This window comes from Neolamprologus multifasciatus, chromosome 15 (genome assembly GCF_963576455.1).
Source record: "Neolamprologus multifasciatus chromosome 15, fNeoMul1.2, whole genome shotgun sequence".
NCBI lineage: Eukaryota > Metazoa > Chordata > Actinopteri > Cichliformes > Cichlidae > Neolamprologus > Neolamprologus multifasciatus.
Window position 1 is genome coordinate 7525474 of NC_140453.1, and position 17241 is coordinate 7542714.

Here is a 17241-nt window from a genome sequence, read left to right on the forward strand (position 1 = left end):
TGTATGACGCCTTTTCTATGGCCTGCTTTAACAACGTGCTAACCTTATTTACACTCAAGTGTATTAATTTTAGATGTAAATTGAGTATAGAAATAACATCTTAAAGGCAGGGGGTTGTACTTGAACCCAGGTCAGCCGCTCGCAGCCATGCGATATAAGACTACGTTTTCATCCAACTGAGCTAAACCTGCACCTGACTGCATCTAATCACTAAAGTTGGACAAGGCATAGAGAGAGGATAGTCTAACATATGAAACAGGAAATGACCGCCATGTATTCGATTTATTTCAAAGTAACTATATTCTGATTACCACCTATTTAAACAGTAACTGTAATGGAATACAGTTACTCATATTTTGTATTTTAAATGCATAACGCCGGTACATGCATTGTGTTACTCCCCAACACTGGATATTTGTGAACAGTTACTTTCATGTATTTGAATTACATGATAGACAAAGAGATTGGCTTTTTTTTTTTATAATTACAGTGAAGTAACACTGATAAAATTTTATGATTGAAATGACAACCACACCTATTTTTGCTTGCTGTTTATTTTTCTTACTTTCAGTGACATGCTCATGTCACACAGGAGGGTTAAATAAGCAGAGGCTGGGAGCGAGTTAGGACCAGGCAGAGTGGAGTGATGACGGCACACCAGATGTACTCAAAAAGAATCACAAAGCTGGGGATTTATTCCTCATCTGTATCATCGGCTGCTCCGGAAATGACGATGGTGCACTCCTGTGTGTCACTTTCGTAAATGTCCCCATCTGTCTTAACTGTTCTGGGAAAGGGGAGATCAGACAGAATAATATGATTACTGTGTAGTCATTAGAGATCTGGCTGAAAATGTTACAGGTTTTATGTGTCATGCATTCCGTGCCAAAGTCGCCCTCTACCTGACGAGGACCGTCTTTCTCTTCGACATCACTGTTGCCTGCTTCTCTAAGTTACCATCAGCCTGGATGTCTGATGAGGCTGCTGCTATTTGGCCAGCACCTGCAGCTCTCTCAGTGCTGTTACCGCTTGTATCACTCAAAGATCCACCCAGCTTTGAAGGTGCTGAGAGAGCACATTTGCTATCACTGGAAGGAAGTTGCAAGCCTCCAGTCAAGGAAAGGTTTTGGACCATGGTGCCCAATCGGCTGTCTTCCCCCTCAATCAGTTTTCTAACACACAAACATACGAAAAAAGAAAGGAAAACTGATGACAATTTGAACCAAAGTTTTACCGGTTTACATCCATCTGATCTGTTGCCTGATTTTCTTTCCACATCTTGTGTAATTTTGCATACCTCCACCTTTTCTTCCTGTTTTCCTTCTTGACAGACACCCTTCCACTAAGGCCATTTCTAATGAGGCTTCATTTATCGGTTGTAAATGAATGATTAATAGGTCAGTGTTAAGTGGTTTACCAAATAAGGACAGGTACAAGAACTGGACTGAAAATTAGTGAAAAAAGGTGGCAATGTCCAAAGAAAAACATTGAAAACCTTCACAAAGCCTTGAGGAAATTAGAAGGGAAATCTGTTTCTTTGGAAGCAAACTGTAAAGAAAAAAAGGAGTGTCTCAAGACTTTTGCATAATACTATTTATTTTCTACTTGATGTAAAAGCCACACACCCACATCTGTGTGTGTGCACATTAGCAGTTTAAGTGTTCTAAGTGCTTAAAACCTATTGTAATGCTTGTTCACCTGTAGGTGGCGATCTCAATCTCCAGAGCCATCTTGACATTCAGGAGGTTCTGATATTCTCGCAGCAGCAGAGCAGTCTTTTCCTTGCTCACCTTCAGATGCGCTTTAATCCCCTCAATGTGCTCCTGTTGAAATTACATCAGAGGTGTATGTTTTTTGTTGTGATCAGGCCAGAGGATGACAAAAAATATCTCTATAAGTCAGTCAGTTAGTTACCTCTAAGCCCTTCTCTTCATTCTTATATTTCTCCAATCTGTCACGGATCTGGGCCTCCAAATACTCATTCCTTGTCTTCAGTACCTCCAGTTCATGTTCTTTGTCTAGGATCTAATTGTGCACATGTACACTGAGTATCCAGAAAAGTTGCAGAATGAACCACAAGAAGAACACAAAGCAACACTCACATTCTTCCTATAGGCAGCAATTTCCTCTCTCATACTTCGGACTCTTTGAATATGTTCACTGGAGGTGTTATCAAGGTCCTGAAACTTGGTTCTATACCAGGTCTCCATTTCCTGGACAACACAGAATGAGATGCAAACAGATCTAGAGACAAATTCTCCAGAGTCGGGGCATACTTCAGCTTCATCAATGCCACTTACCTCCAGGTTTTTGGCAGCAATGCTGTCGTACTGAGACTGAATCTGTTTTAGGGCAGGGGAAAGGTCTGGGAGGCCAAACATGAAGCCAGATTCAGAGGATGCTGAAGAGATGTGCAGGATCAACTCCTCAATTTCCTTTCAGTAGACCAAAAACAAACACGGGTGGGGGGGAGTTAAATGAGCTAGGAACATTTTCAATTCTATGAAAGCAAATCTACCACTCTGTCCCACAGATTAATCAGAACTTGTCTGTTTGACTTCCTCTGAAGTTTTCACACCAAATAGATAACTACAATATTTATGGTCTTACTCACTCTGTCCATCAACACGAGCTGGATTTGACAATAACCAGCAAATTTACAGCCCGTTAAACCACTGATGGGAAATATGAATGACATGCCAACCACGAGGCAGCTATGTGTTACCTCTTTGTGAACTCTCTGCAGGAAGGAGAGTTGAACCTCCAGATTTTCCAGCTGCCTCTCCAGCGCAATCCGGGCTGAGGTTGCTTCGTCCACATTCTGAGAAGAACAGAAACAACAAGGATATAAATGTAATTTATTTTCACAAGCAGCTACTAAGTGTCTTTATTCAAAGTTACAAATTGACTTTTCATTGTGTCATACCGGGCGTAGAGCCTCAATCTCATACTCTGACTTCTTCCTGGTCTCCAGGGCTTCATTATATCTTGCCTTCAGCGTGTCCAACTGGCCCAACATTGCCGCCTTGGCTGGCAAAGACAGATCCTGTACAGGCCACAGATACAACTGTCAAACTCCTGTAGAATCAAAAAACAGTGCTACCCCTCTGCGCTAGTGCTACCCAATGTGGGAAAAGAGGTAAGGGAGGAAAACAGGACACAGTTGCAAACCATTTGACAATACACAAAAAAACAAGAACATGAAAAAGAACCGCATCATTTATGTGCAACAAAATATTACAAACACACGCACACACATAAAATTTTAACACTTTGGCCAGCTTATTATCCCAGCAGGGTACTTATTTTCTTTTTTCTGCAAAAAGAAAGAAAAAAACAAACAAAAAAGAGAGACTGGAATCATGACAGCACAAGAACAAGCTCTAAGTACAAGATTGATAGAGGCTGGTGGTTTTTTTTGTTTGTTTGTTTTGTTTGTTTTTATTTTTTGCCCGTCCCTTTTGGTTCTTTAGCCCTCAGAATTGTTGTCTGAAGGCCTTGCCGTATTGGTCCATTTGATCGACCTCTGCTATTATTATTTATTTTATTTTCAGTTGTTACAGACGGGATAGACATGGCTGGGGGACAGGAAAGGGAGAAAGAAAGGGAGAGAGAGGGGGGGGGAAGAAAAACAGAGGGGAAGAGGGACAGTAAGAAGGGGCACTTATGAAGAAACAATCTCCTGGATCACCTGTTGAGAAAGGAAAAAAAGAGAGCAACATAATAAACACAACACCATCGCAATAATGTAGCTTAGTGTAAATAACAGTAAATACTAAATATTGAATGTTGTAGTGCAGCACGCAGGACCGGCAGCGCACAATGTCCTTTGAGGTAGCAGTCAACAAAGGTGTAGTTTGTGTCTGTGAGCAGTGAACACCCGTGTGTGCACCTGTGCGTACACCTGTGTGGATGAGCGTGCTTGTATTCAAAAGGTTTGCCCATGTAACAATCAGCTAGAGTGTGTGGGGAGCCATAGCCCCGTCCCCCAGGACGACACTCCATCAATATTTTACTGCTGAGGGGTAAGAACTGAACAAATAAGGGAGTGAAATAATGCAGTGGTGACTACAATAAGGACCCACACCAGCTCTCTCAGTTTGCCACTTAAAAAGTCACTTGACTCTCTCTCTCTCACCCTTTGTTCTCTCATTTTCTCTGCGTCCCTGTTCAGTTCCTTCAGCTGAGACTCGTAGAGTTTCCTAAGCCCAGATGATCTGTCATAGCTGCTTCTCAGGGCCTCAATCTCAGCCTCCAGCTGCTTGTTTTTTGACTCCAGTGTTCTTACCTAAAGCAAGGAGCATGAGAAACAGGTTAAAAGTAAAAAAAAAAACCCACAATGTACAATGTGCTACTGTTTCATCTTAAAAGGTTATGAAGCACTATGTGTAATGTTAACTTTTATGTTCTTGTTCATTTCTGAACAAGAAAAACAGACAACTGAACAGACCTGTGTGTATGTGTTTTAGGTTTTATTATAAACACAGAAGCAGAATATGGTTGGACTGTAGATTACCTTTTCGATATACACTGTCAGACGGTCATTGAGGATGACCATCTCCTGCCTTTCGTGGGTACGAGTCAGCATAAAGGCCCGGTTCTCCTCTGCAGCCACATCCAGGTCCAGTTCCAGCTCACCATCCTTAGACACACCAAAGCACAGAGCTCCCATACTTGTACTGCTTTAGGAAAGGAAGAGAAAACTTTTTTCTGATTGATGTTAGTATTTTTTTGTTTCACACTTCTTTAAAAAGACAAATCTGAACGCAACTAACATAAATAACCAATAAATACATTTTTACACGTTACCCACCTGGTCAGTCGAGCCTTGTTACTGAGGGCCATGCGCCCCCTTGTCTCACCACTCCGGGTGAAGCTTGCTGACCGATGCCGGTTCTCCTTCCGGGTGGGAGATGGACTGGAAACCCGCAGCTGGCAGGCGGAGCTGGCTGCCAAAGTGCCCTCGAAATGACGGCGGTATGAAGACATCCTCTCTGGACTGCGGCTCATCCTGGCAGACTTGACTGATGGAGCTGAACACTGGAAACCGGTCGCTTACTTTGTCTCACAGTCTGTGCTGGGGTCTTATATTCTCCGCAGCCCTTCCCTCAGCACCTAAAGAGGAATGTAGAACCTCCCCAACCCAAGGGTGCATGTCTCTACAAATATCTGTCAAGCTTACGCCAAATAATTTATTAGACCTATAGACTGCTGAAACAATATTACTGACAATAATGACAGAATTTTCTGCTGAACTACTTTTAAAGCCTCCTTTAAAGCAACGTGTATATGCAGTGCACTGAAATCTGAATTTAGAGCCCATATTATTTTCAGCAATATACCAGTCACACATTTTGGTGGATAAAAACTTCCAGACAGAAGGACAGACTTACGACGACTGATATATGTTTCTTACTTACTCACTGTTTCTTAGTGTTGTCTTGTATCTGGTGATTTTTGTTTTACCTGTACAGTGCAATGTTAATAGAATCAGGCTAGCTTGAATATAAAATATCAAAATGTTATTGCATCATGTTACTGTATTACTGTAAATGGTAACTGTATCATTAACACAATGATATTGACTGGACATGGACTGCTTTAGTCCTTTGAATAATGTTACTTTATTCAAATTAATTATCAATTATTTAAAACTCAAATCAACACTGTCTGAAGAAAAAAATCCCACTTTTGACATTTTAAAGGATTTTAAATACAATCCGGAACCATCCCCTTTCGTTTTCCGGAAGGTTTTTGATGTTACTCTAGGTTCTGCTTAGCCTAACTACTTTCCGTCTGGTATTCACTCCTTTGCAAGCGAGTAATATCAGTTTAAAGCTTACTTCTCTACCTCAGCTGCTACGATATGGCGGGGAATTTTTGGCAGAGTTCTCATTAGTAAGTTTTTATTAAAACTTCGACATGTTACGGTTTTGTTTATGAATTCGCCTTCTTTGTTGTGAGGCCTAGCTGTGTTTGCGGATGCATCGTATGACGATGCTAACAGTTTCTCCTAAACTGCTGCTAGGATCTAAAATAGTCAATATAAATAAGACCGAAAGAAAACTCAGTAAGATTGTATATGCCATAAAACGTAATCATGCAAGCGTTGTGTTATGTTGTCAGCGACACCAGAGCCGGCGGCTAAATCTTAGCTTTATGTTGTTATTGTTGTCTTGCCTGCTAGCTTCATTGCTCACGTTTTGACGTCTAAGCGGTTTGAAACAATATTGTTTCATGTATTTGTCAGTCTGCAGTGGGTCCTGGATAAGCAGGACCTGATGAAAGAGCGCCAGAAGGACCTGAAGTTTCTCACAGAAGAGGAGTACTGGAAGCTACAGATTTTCTTTGCCAATGGTATTTGTTATATTTGGCTGATAGTAATTGATAGCCTACCAAGTTATGTTGGTATTGTTCGTGTAAGCTGTGTTTGCTTCAGAAAAAAACATCTCCAGGCTTAACAGTTATTTATAACCAATCTATATTGGTATAATAAAATGGGCTATACCTCTTTTCAGTATTTAATTCTGTGTCTTTCAGTGATCCAGGCTTTAGGTGAACACCTGAAGCTGCGTCAGCAGGTCATTGCTACTGCAACTGTTTACTTTAAACGCTTCTATGCCAGGTAAACGGATCCCATCCAAATAGACTAAAAATCTTTTTTTTATACTCCTGTGGGAGTGGCAGTGAAATGTGTCCATATACTCCATTCAAAAACATCTATCTTTCAATATAAAACGTTTTAGTTTATTGTTATTGTGTTCAGTTTTTTAAATAGTTGTTTGTATTATTATTTATTTTTTTTACTTTAATACCTACTACTCAAACAAATAATTTTCTTTGTCTTCTTCTATGTAGGTATTCTCTGAAAAGTATAGATCCAGTTCTCATGGCTCCTACCTGTGTTTTCCTGGCTTCTAAAGTTGAGGTATGAGTGTTTCTGTGCTGCCACGAAGCCTCGAAGTTCCTTACTGTCTTTAAGGTTCCCACTTATTAACTGATCTGATCTTAATCATTTTTGTCCTTTTAGGAATTTGGAGTTGTATCCAACACCAGGCTGATCTCTGCAGCAACATCTGTGTGTAAGTGACTGTGTTCAGCAACATTTTTTTTTTTCCTGCAGTGTAGGTTGTATAATGCTGTTTTATTTTTCTCAAACAGTGAAAACAAGATTTTCCTTTGCCTTTCCAAAGGAGTTCCCCTACAGAATGAATCATGTAAGTAAAATATTCTTGCGGCAGTTAATATAACAGGCACAACATCATAATAAAAAGAGGTAAAGGGATCTTTTTTATGACAGTCAAAAATACCTGTTTTGAGTTTTGATGGTAAATTGCACAGGACAGAAAGAGTTGAGGACATTAGACATGAAAAATATTTAAGTTGTTGTCTTATGTACATGATATTTTAGTAAAGCAGAGACTGAGGAAAAAATGGACAGAATTCAATTGATCTGAAAAGTTATTTATTAACCGCCATGCCGCTTTACAACATAACAAGAACCTTTTACTCTATATCACAGTGTCATGGCATTAATGTCTATTAATATGTGAGATTCCCCAGCTAATGTTCACACCCTTGTGATGAAAACTCAGTTACTCTGAGAGATAGCATTGTACTGTGTGCTACAGTACGCACAGTTGTCGTGCACAGCATCTCACATTGTGGTGGCAAATGCAGTGAGCTGCCACAAGATTATTTATCTAGCATCACTTCAGGGTTTGCGGGACATCACCAGCACAGCTTTGACATGCCCTCTGACCAGAAAAGTGTGTAAATTATTATTTATAGAGGGCCACTGAAAAGTGATAATAGGAGGGAGTGGTTCACACAGTAGGAAGGGAATTTGCAAGGTGATGCTACTCATAAACATAAATTTTTGTGTCTGCTTTTGCAGTCATAGTAAAAGAGAATGATGGAGTAGCACACAGACAGTTCTAAACAAAAAGCGGTGCAGATTGTGAGCAGTCTAATATTTGCTGGTGGAGTTTTTATCAGAAGTTTAATTATTTCTAATTGTGCTACAAGTGACTGCTTATCTATTTGAATGTTTACTAAACCATAAAAATTCAAGAACGGGTAGCTTAACTTCCTCAAGTTATAAGTCAGAGAAAATAAACAAAGAGGGATAAATAAAATTGTTATTTTGCATGTTAATTGAGAAATTTTGGAATTGCTTTATTAATTATTATATATATACACTGTGTATATATATATATATATATATATATATATATATATGGGGGGAGATATCATCACCCCCACCCGAGATTGGGTACATAGCCCCAAGTGTGACAGGAGAAGGATCGTTGAGTGCGAGAGGAACTGACCTGAAATATAGGATCATGGCCAAGCTTGAAACCTGGATCCCCCGAAGCCGGTTACCAAGATTACGTGAAGTACCCTCAGAAGGTCTGCTAGAGGATGTTAATGCAGCACTACGGACAATACCTACAACCACGATTACCGACACTAACAAGCTGATCTACAACACGGCAGCAGTGATCAGTGAGATGCTTGGCTACAAGTTGAACAGCCACAAGGGGCAGTACCCTCCATGGAGAAGGAGGCTAGAGGGCAAGATCAAAGTAGCACGGAGGGAGGTTAGCCAACTAACGGAGTTGCAGAAAGGTGCGACAAAGAAGGTGCATAAGAAATACAGCAATCTGTCCATACCTGAGGCCTTGGAAACTGCCAAGCAAAGACTCACAGCCTTGGCCAGCCGCTTGAGGAGGTACACCAGAGAAATAGAAGGCAGGAGAATAAACCAGCTGTTCTCCACAGAACCAGGAAAGGTGTACTCTCAGTGGCAAGGGAACAATAATAAGAGAACAGCACCACCAAGGCTGGAGACGGAGCAATACTGGAAGAGCATATGGGAGAAGGACGCAACCCATAACGGCAATGCTCAGTGGCTAGTGGATCTGAGGGCAGACCATAGCGATCTCCCTGAACAGGGTCCAGTAACCATCAAAGTGACAGATATCCTAGAAAGGGTCTCCAGTATGAAGAGTTGGACAGCACCAGGGCCCGACATGGTTCACGCCTACTGGCTAAAGAAGCTGACTGCACTCCACGAGCGTCTGGCAGCACAAATGAACCAGCTGCTAGTTAACGAGGGACACCCGGAATGGCTAACCGAAGGTCGGACGGTCCTGATCCCCAAGGACCCCAAGAAGGGACCAGTCCCCTCCAACTACCGACCAATAACCTGCCTCAGTACTACATGGAAGCTCCTGTCAGGCATCATATCGGCTAAGATGAACAGGCACATGGGTCAATACATGAGCGGGACACAGAAAGGAATTGGCAAGAATACCAGAGGCGCAAAACACCAGCTACTGGTAGACAGAACAGTCAGCTGAGACTGCAAGACCAGACTGACCAACCTGTGCACTGCCTGGATTGATTACAAGAAGGCCTATGACTCAATGCCCCACAGCTGGATACTGGAATGCCTAGAATTGTACAAGATCAATGGGACCCTAAGAGCCTTCATCAGGAACTCAATGGGGATGTGGTGTACAACACTAGAGGCCAACTCCAAGCCCATAGCACAAGTCACCATCAAGTGCGGGATCTACCAAGGAGATGCTCTGTCCCCACTGCTGTTCTGCATAGGCCTGAACCCCCTCAGTGAGATCATTAACAAGACTGGCTACGGATACCGGCTACGGATACCGACTACGGAACGGAGCAGTTGTCAGCCACCTCCTGTACATGGATGACATCAAGCTGTATGCCAAGAGTGAACGAGACATCAATTCACTGATCCACACTACCAGGCTATACAGCAATGACATTGGAATGTCGTTCGGGCTGGAGAAGTGTAGTCGGATGGTAACAAAGAGAGGGAAGGTAGTAAGAACTGAGGGGATTGAACTACCAGAAGGCAACATTGCAGACATAGAGGACAGTTACAAGTACCTGGGGATCCCGCAGGCGAATGGGAACCATGAAGAGGCCGCTAGAAAAGCTGCAACCACCAAGTACCTGCAGAGGGTCAGGCAAGTCCTGAGGAGTCAGTTGAACGGTAAGAACAAGATCCGGGCCATCAACACGTACGCCCTGCCCGTGATCAGGTACCCTGCTGGGGTAATAGGCTGGCCAAAGGAGGAGATAGAAGCCACTGACATAAAGACAAGATAGCTCCTTACCATGCATGGAGGGTTTCACCCCAAGTCCAGCACCCTGAGGCTGTACGCTAAGCGGAAGGAAGGGGGCCGGGGACTGGTGAGTGTCAGCACCACAGTCCAGGATGAGACAACGAACATCCAAGAATACATCACGAAGATGGCCCCAACTGACAGCGTGCTCAGTGAATACCTCAGGCGGCAGAAACCCAAGAAAGAGGAGGGAGACGAGGAACCATCATGGAAGGACAGGCCCCTGCACGGTATGTACCACCGGCAGATAGAGGAGGTGGCTGATATCCAGAAATCCTACCAGTGGCTGGACAAAGCTGGACTGAAAGATAGCACAGAGGCACTAATCATGGCAGCACAAGAACAAGCTCTGAGTACAAGATCCATAGAGGCTGGGGTCTATCACACCAGGCAAGACCCCAGGTGCAGGCTGTGTAAAGATGCCCCAGAGACAATCCAGCACATAACAGCAGGGTGCAAGATGCTAGCAGGCAAGGCATACATGGAACGCCATAACCAAGTGGCCGGCATAGTGTACAGGAACATCTGTGCTGAGTATAACCTGGAAGTCCCGAGGTCAAAATGGGAAATGCCCCCAGGGGTGGTGGAGAATGACCGAGCTAAGATCCTGTGGGACTTCCAGATACAAATGGACAAAATGGTGGTGGCTAACCAACCGGACATAGTGGTGGTAGACAAACAGAAGAAGACGGCCGTAGTGATCGATGTAGCGGTTCCGAATGACAGCAATATCAGGAAGAAGGAACACGAGAAGCTGGAGAAATACCAAGGGCTCAGAGAAGAGCTCGAGAGGATGTGGAGGGTGAAGGTAACGGTGGTCCCCGTGGTAATCGGAGCACTAGGTGCGGTGACTCCCAAGCTAGGCGAGTGGCTCCAGCAGATCCCGGGACTAACATCGGAGATCTCTGTCCAGAAGAGCGCAGTCCTGGGAACAGCTAAGATACTGTGCAGGACCCTCAAGCTCCCAGGCCTCTGGTAGAGGACCCGAGCTTGAAGGATAAACCGCCCGCAGGGGCATGCTGGGTGTTTATTTATATATATATATATATATATATATATATACTATGTCACGTATGTTGAATAGTATTTAAAAGCTTTGCAAGCTTTTAAAGGTGTATAATATATTATACTGTCCAGATGGTCTTCTCTCAGATGTCTTGGTTTTTAAGCATTTTTAATTTGTTTTGTGAGTAAATTATCTCTGTAAGAAGCTGCCATGTGTTTTCTTTGGAGTCTTCTCTGAACTAGTTTATGTTGCCTGACATGTTGTGTCCTAAACCCAGTCCTGCTTTGTGTATTTACAGATATTAGAATGTGAATTTTACCTTTTGGAGCTGATGGTAAGTACAGAAAGATTTGTGTCTTTAGTGCTGGCTTGACTGAGTGTTGTGTTACTGATTTATTGATGTAATATTTTTCTATGTTTTCAGGACTGTTGCCTGATTGTGTACCACCCCTACAGACCACTGTTGCAGTATGTGCAGGATATGGGACAGGAGGACATGCTGCTGCCTCTGGCCTGGTACGATACCATCTGCTTAACATTTGTCGCTTTTGTTTATTCGATTTAGTTGTTTTTGTGTGTCCTCACTCTGTGCCTGCCCTGCCAATGTCTCTTTACCAGGCGAATAGTGAATGACACGTACAGGACAGATTTGTGTCTGCTCTACCCTCCCTTCATGATCGCCCTGGGTAAGACTTGTACCCATGCATTTCAGATTGTTCTCTAATATAGTTACTGATTTTAAATAAGCTTTAACCTGATCAGTTTTTCTTTTCCTCCCACAGCCTGTCTGCATGTTGCCTGTGTGGTGCAGCAGAAAGATGCCAGACAGTGGTTTGCAGAGCTCTCGGTCGACATGGACAAAGTCAGTTTGATATCAGTTTCAGTGTTGTAGAGTTTTACCCATTCGTACTTAGCCTCATAACATATAGCAACTTGAGGTTCCACACATTGTGATATGGCAGGCACATTGTTGCCTGTTTAAATCAAGTTTTTACATCTTTGTTCTCACTTTGCCACCATAAACTGCTGATGAGTTATCTGCCTTTAAGTAGCATGAGGTCATGAGATTGACCTAGTAATTAAAATCACTGCTATCCTTTTATGTGGTGGCTGTAGCTCAGGTGGCAGAGCAGGTCAGCCACTAATCGGAAGGTGGTTCGAGGTGGTTTGATCCCAGGCTGCCTCCTGGCTGCATGCCAAATATTGGGGCAAGATACTAACCCCATGTTTGCCTACTGGTGGTGGTCAGAGGGCCCGGTGGCGCCTGTGTCCGGCAGCCTCGCCTCTGTCAGTGCGCCCCAAGGCAGCTGTGGCTACAATGTAGCTTGCCATTCCCAGTGTGTGAATGGGTGAATGACTGAATGTAGTGTAAAGTGCTTTGGGGTCCTTAAGGACTAGAAAAGCGCTATACAAATGCAGGCCATTTACCATTTACCATGTACTGTATGTGTTTGTGCTAGTAATATTTTGTGCTCAAATATTAAACAAATAAAGTGATATTTTTGCTGTGGATTTGAGCATGTAACATACTGACACAGACGGATCATGTCATTCACTTCATGTATATGTTTTTACATAAGAAAATGCTCATTTTGTTCAATGACTACTGTATATTTTACTTACAGGAAAATGACCCATTTTACTTTGATTTAACATTTGTGAGTTTTCATTACTGATGTTGCGTTGCCTCACGTTGTCTTGTGTTTTTTGTGTGGCTATTTTTTGTACAGATCCTGGAGATTATCCGTGTCATTCTGAAGCTGTATGACCAGTGGAAAAATTTTGATGATAGAAAGGAGATAGCTGCTGTCCTAAATAAGATGCCAAAACCCAAACCACCTCCAAACAGGTATGTAGTGTACTTGTTTCTTTCTCCTATAAATCCTATATTTTAAAACACACAGGACAGATTAAGTAGAGTAAAATATCAATCATATATATTTCACCTCTGTAATATTCTTGATGTTTAAATTGAGCTATTTGTGTATATATTTTAGCTATTTCTTATATTTTGTAAACTTTGTAATATATTGTATTAATTAGTTTAGTCTGTACTGTTATTGTTTTGGAGCAACTGTAACTCACATAATTTGCTTAGGGATTATTAAAGTATTCTGATTCTGACAAACCAATTTATAAAAGAAGTTGGGAGGTTAGACCTTTGTGCAAATAAAACAAAAATGCAAGGATTTGGTGCAGAAACAGAGATTGAACAACACAGTGCTGCCTGTACAGTGGCTTGCAAAAGTATTCGGCCCCCTTGAACTTTCCCACATTTTGTCACATTACAGCCACAAACATGAATCAATTTTATTGGAATTCCACGTGAAAGACCAACACAAAGTGGTGTACACGTGAGAAGTGGAACGAAAATCATACATGATTCCAAACATGTTTTACAAATAAATAACTGAAAAGTGGAGTGTGCCTAATTATTCAGCCCCCTTTGGTCTGAGTGCAGTCAATTGCCCATAGACATTGCCTGATGAGTGCTAATGACTAAATAGAGTGCACCTGTGTGTAATCTAATGTCAGTACAAATACAGCTGCTCTGTGACGGCCTCAGAGGTTGTCTAAGAGAATATTGGGAGCAACAACACCATGAAGTCCAAAGAACACACCAGACAGGTCAGGGATAACGTTATTGAGAAGTTTAAAGCAGGCTTAGGCTACAAAAACATTTCCCAAGCCTTGAACATCCCACGGAGCACTGATCAAGCGATCATTCAGAAATGGAAGGAGTATGGCACAACTGTAAACCTACCAAGATAAGGCCGTCCACCTAAACTCACAGACCGAACAAGGAGAGCGCTGATCAGAAATGCAGCCAAGAGGCCCATGGTGACTCTGGACGAGCTGCAGAGATCTACAGCTCAGGTGGGGGAATCTGTCCATAGGACGACTATTAGTCGTGCACTGCACAAAGTTGGCCTTTATGGAAGAGTGGCAAGAAGGAAGCCATTGTTACCAGAAAACCATAAGAAGTCCCATTTTCAGTTTGCCACAAGCCATGTGGGGGACACAGCAAACATGTGGAAGAAGGTGCTCTGGTCAGATGAGACCAAAATGGAACTTTTTGGCCAAAAAGCAAAACGCTATGTGTGGCTGAAAACTAACACTGCACATCACTCTGAACACACCATCCCCACTGTCAAATATGGTGGTGGCAGCATCATGCTCTGGGGGTGCTTCTCTTCAGCAGGGACAGGGAAGCTGGTCAGAGTTTATGGGAAGATGGATGGAGCCAAATACAGGCAATCTTGGAAGAAAACCTCTTGGAGTCTGCAAAAGACTTGAGACTGGGGCGGAGGTTCACCTTCCAGCAGGACAATGACCCTAAACATAAAGCCAGGGCAACAATGGAATGGTTTAAAACAAAACCTATCCATGTTTAGAATGGCCCAGTCAAAGTCCAGATCTAAATCCAATCGAGAATCTGTGGCAAGATCTGAAAACTGCTGTTCACAAATGCTGTCCATCTAATCTGACTGAGCTGGAGCTGTTTTGCAAAGAAGAATGGGCAAGAGTTTCAGTCTCTAGATGTGCAAAACTGGTTGAGACATACCCTAAAAGACTGGCAGCTGTAATTGCAGCAAAAGGTGGTTCTACAAAGTATTGACTCAGGGGGCTGAATAATTACGCACACCCCACTTTTCAGTTATTTATTTGTAAAAAATGTTTGGAATCATGTATGATTTTTGTTCCACTTCTCACGTGTACATCACTTTGTAACGAATACTTTTGCAAGCCACTGTAGTTAGTGTCATACTGATGTAACACTGACATGGGGATTTCCATGTTAGAGGTGGCTGAAAAGATGGAGATGATTAAAAAATAGTCTCAGGTGAAAATGATTGTAGACGGTTGTCTCATCAGAATCTGTATTATTATTTTTTTTATTGCTAAATTTGTACACAAACGAGGATTTATCTTGGTGTCATGGTACAAAAATAAATAAATCAAACTGTGGTACAGAAATGGAATATATGGTGTTTACAGTATCTTTAATATTATTATTAATCCTCATAACAGAAAAAAAATGATATATATACACATACACGCTAACTATCGACAGATATTAGAATAGAAATTAAGAAATATGTAAAGGTTATGGGGAAGGTTGTGCAAAGTGTAGGTAGAAAATTATTGTACATGTGAAGATGAGGTTTGAGCTTCTTTTCTCTGGAAATGGTTTCACAAGTTAATTGTTTTTAATTGCTGTGGGTCTGCTTTCATTAGTACAGTATGTTCTTGTACACTTGGACTCCTCACAGTCTATCTCAGTGACCTGTATGCACTTCATTTTTCTCTCTGTCTGCAGTGAGAGTGATCAGAGCTCCAATGGGAACCAGAGCAACTCCTACAGTCAGTCTTAGCATGCCGTCTATATTTCCGTGGGAATCCATAATGTCGACGTGGAGGATCTTCTAGTAATGTCACAGTGCAACCATTACAGTCACAATCAGAAATTTGATCCTCAATCAACCCCCACTCCCCAACAAACTGAGTGTCTTTACCTTTTCCTCCTTGTCTGATCATTATGGGTTTGTGGACTGAGCGAGAAACACGGAAATGCCTGCAGTGAACAGCAAATCGAATACAACAAGCCATGACGTTGTCTCGATTAGGCTCCAACTTGAAACGAACTTAAAAGCCAAGGAACATTTTTGGGGTGGGAGGGAATGTAGGGGGAACAGATGTAATGGTTCAGTAGACACTCGCCATTGTGATGATCCTGACATCCTTGAACAGTCCAGAGGAGTGAGTGTTTACACGTCGAGCTCCGTGGGATTTGAAAAAACAAAACTTGATCACGAGCACTGTGCGTGCATGTCTGTGTCTGTGTGTACTACATGTGAGCGGCCACTCTGGGTGGGTTTTAATTCCTCAGGGATTGCAGTAGACTTTTTTTTTTTCCTGTTAATTGATTTTGAGCTTACAGGGTGGATCTTATTGGTTATCACCCTGTTCAGCTGTGATGGGATGCACCTGCCCTGTTAAGTGTTTCTGCTGGCTGATTGGTAAACTGTGGCTGGAGAAATGCCAAGAGAAGCTCCTCATGAGGGCACAAACGAGCTCTTTGAATACAAGAATTTACTGTTTTGAATCATGACAACCCCACCAACCCCCACCTCCTTGTAAATAGCCTTATGATACTTTTCTTTTATCTTTCATGCTTTCGCTTATATAAGAAAAGTTTAATGGAAATCATGAGCTGGTTTGTGCTTCAGATAAAAGTGCCCCTGTTTGTTTGTTTTTATAGTAATTTTTTTCCCCCATTTACCCTACTTTAGTTGTATAGTGCATTATCTAACACTTTTTTTGTTTTTGGAAAAACCTTTGCTTTTAATTCGTCACGGAACATCTTTTTTAAAAATGTTTTTCTGCAAAGTTTTGGTTGTACCTTATTTTAATTTACTCTATTCCCTGAATTTAATCACTGAGTTGTGGCAATATGTGTGTGTAAATGTCTCTATATTTTTGTGATGTAATACAGCGGAAGCTGTGTGTGTGGCTGTACTTAAAAAAAGGTGCTTGAAAGCCTTACAAAATAAAAGCTGCTGGTTAAAGAGAGAACCCCTCATGAAAGCACATTGTCCCATTCAGGTGAACTGCACAGTGTGCTGCTATTGTTGCTTATTATTATTATTTTTCTTTCAGGCCTTTTTTTTTCTTTTAAAGAAAGAAAGAAAAACAGATGTGGCAGGGTGCCCTCTGGCCTTTTTCCTGCCATTCAACTCATCTATTGTTGGTGTCCACTTTAAAATAGGGTGTGATCCTATGATCCTACATGGATATATCTAGTTCTAGTTAAAGAACAAAAAAATGTTATTTTTAAGGCTCATTTCGAAGCTTAGTTATGGTAATAAAGTCTATTGTGTATTGTCTACTTAACAAAGTGGGCCTCCGTTTTTGTGTAATGCACATTGAGGCATATTCCAGCATGTTACAAAAGTCATAGGAAGTCCTTTTTACCAGCAGCAGTATCTGCTCAGAGTAGGGGCTGTGGTGGGACCCCTACTGTTGATTACAAAGAGTGACAGCTGACGTGTACTGGTAGAAAATTCG

The 17241-nt window shown here is 42.0% G+C and overlaps 2 protein-coding genes across 4 annotated transcripts; one reads left to right on the plus strand and one right to left on the minus strand.

Moving 5' to 3' along the window:
- Nucleotides 1-510: 510 nt before the first annotated feature.
- On the minus strand, nt 511-5728 carry ngs (notochord granular surface). 3 transcript variants are annotated; one of them, XM_085132611.1, is made up of 11 exons: nt 4814-5728; nt 4517-4682; nt 4139-4288; nt 2927-3046; nt 2726-2821; nt 2301-2435; nt 2103-2213; nt 1915-2025; nt 1699-1823; nt 903-1172; nt 511-782 (listed from the first exon to the last, which is right to left on the minus strand). In XM_085132611.1, the coding sequence occupies exons 1-11, from the start codon at nt 5008-5010 to the stop codon at nt 779-781; spliced, it is 1485 nt and encodes a 494-aa protein (XP_084988737.1). In that variant the 5' UTR covers nt 5011-5728; the 3' UTR covers nt 511-778. The 3 variants fall into 3 exon arrangements, with proteins under 3 accessions (XP_084988737.1, XP_084988736.1, XP_084988735.1); XM_085132610.1 differs by having other exon boundaries at nt 513-787; nt 4517-4679; XM_085132609.1 differs by having other exon boundaries at nt 513-787.
- A 21-nt stretch (nt 5729-5749) lies between these two features.
- ccnc (cyclin C) lies at nt 5750-16876 on the plus strand. Its single transcript, XM_085132614.1, has 12 exons — nt 5750-5898; nt 6251-6357; nt 6541-6625; nt 6859-6928; nt 7031-7082; nt 7162-7217; nt 11471-11506; nt 11597-11688; nt 11791-11858; nt 11955-12034; nt 12903-13021; nt 15494-16876. The coding sequence occupies exons 1-12, from the start codon at nt 5867-5869 to the stop codon at nt 15546-15548; spliced, it is 852 nt and encodes a 283-aa protein (XP_084988740.1). The 5' UTR covers nt 5750-5866; the 3' UTR covers nt 15549-16876.
- Nucleotides 16877-17241: the final 365 nt, after the last annotated feature.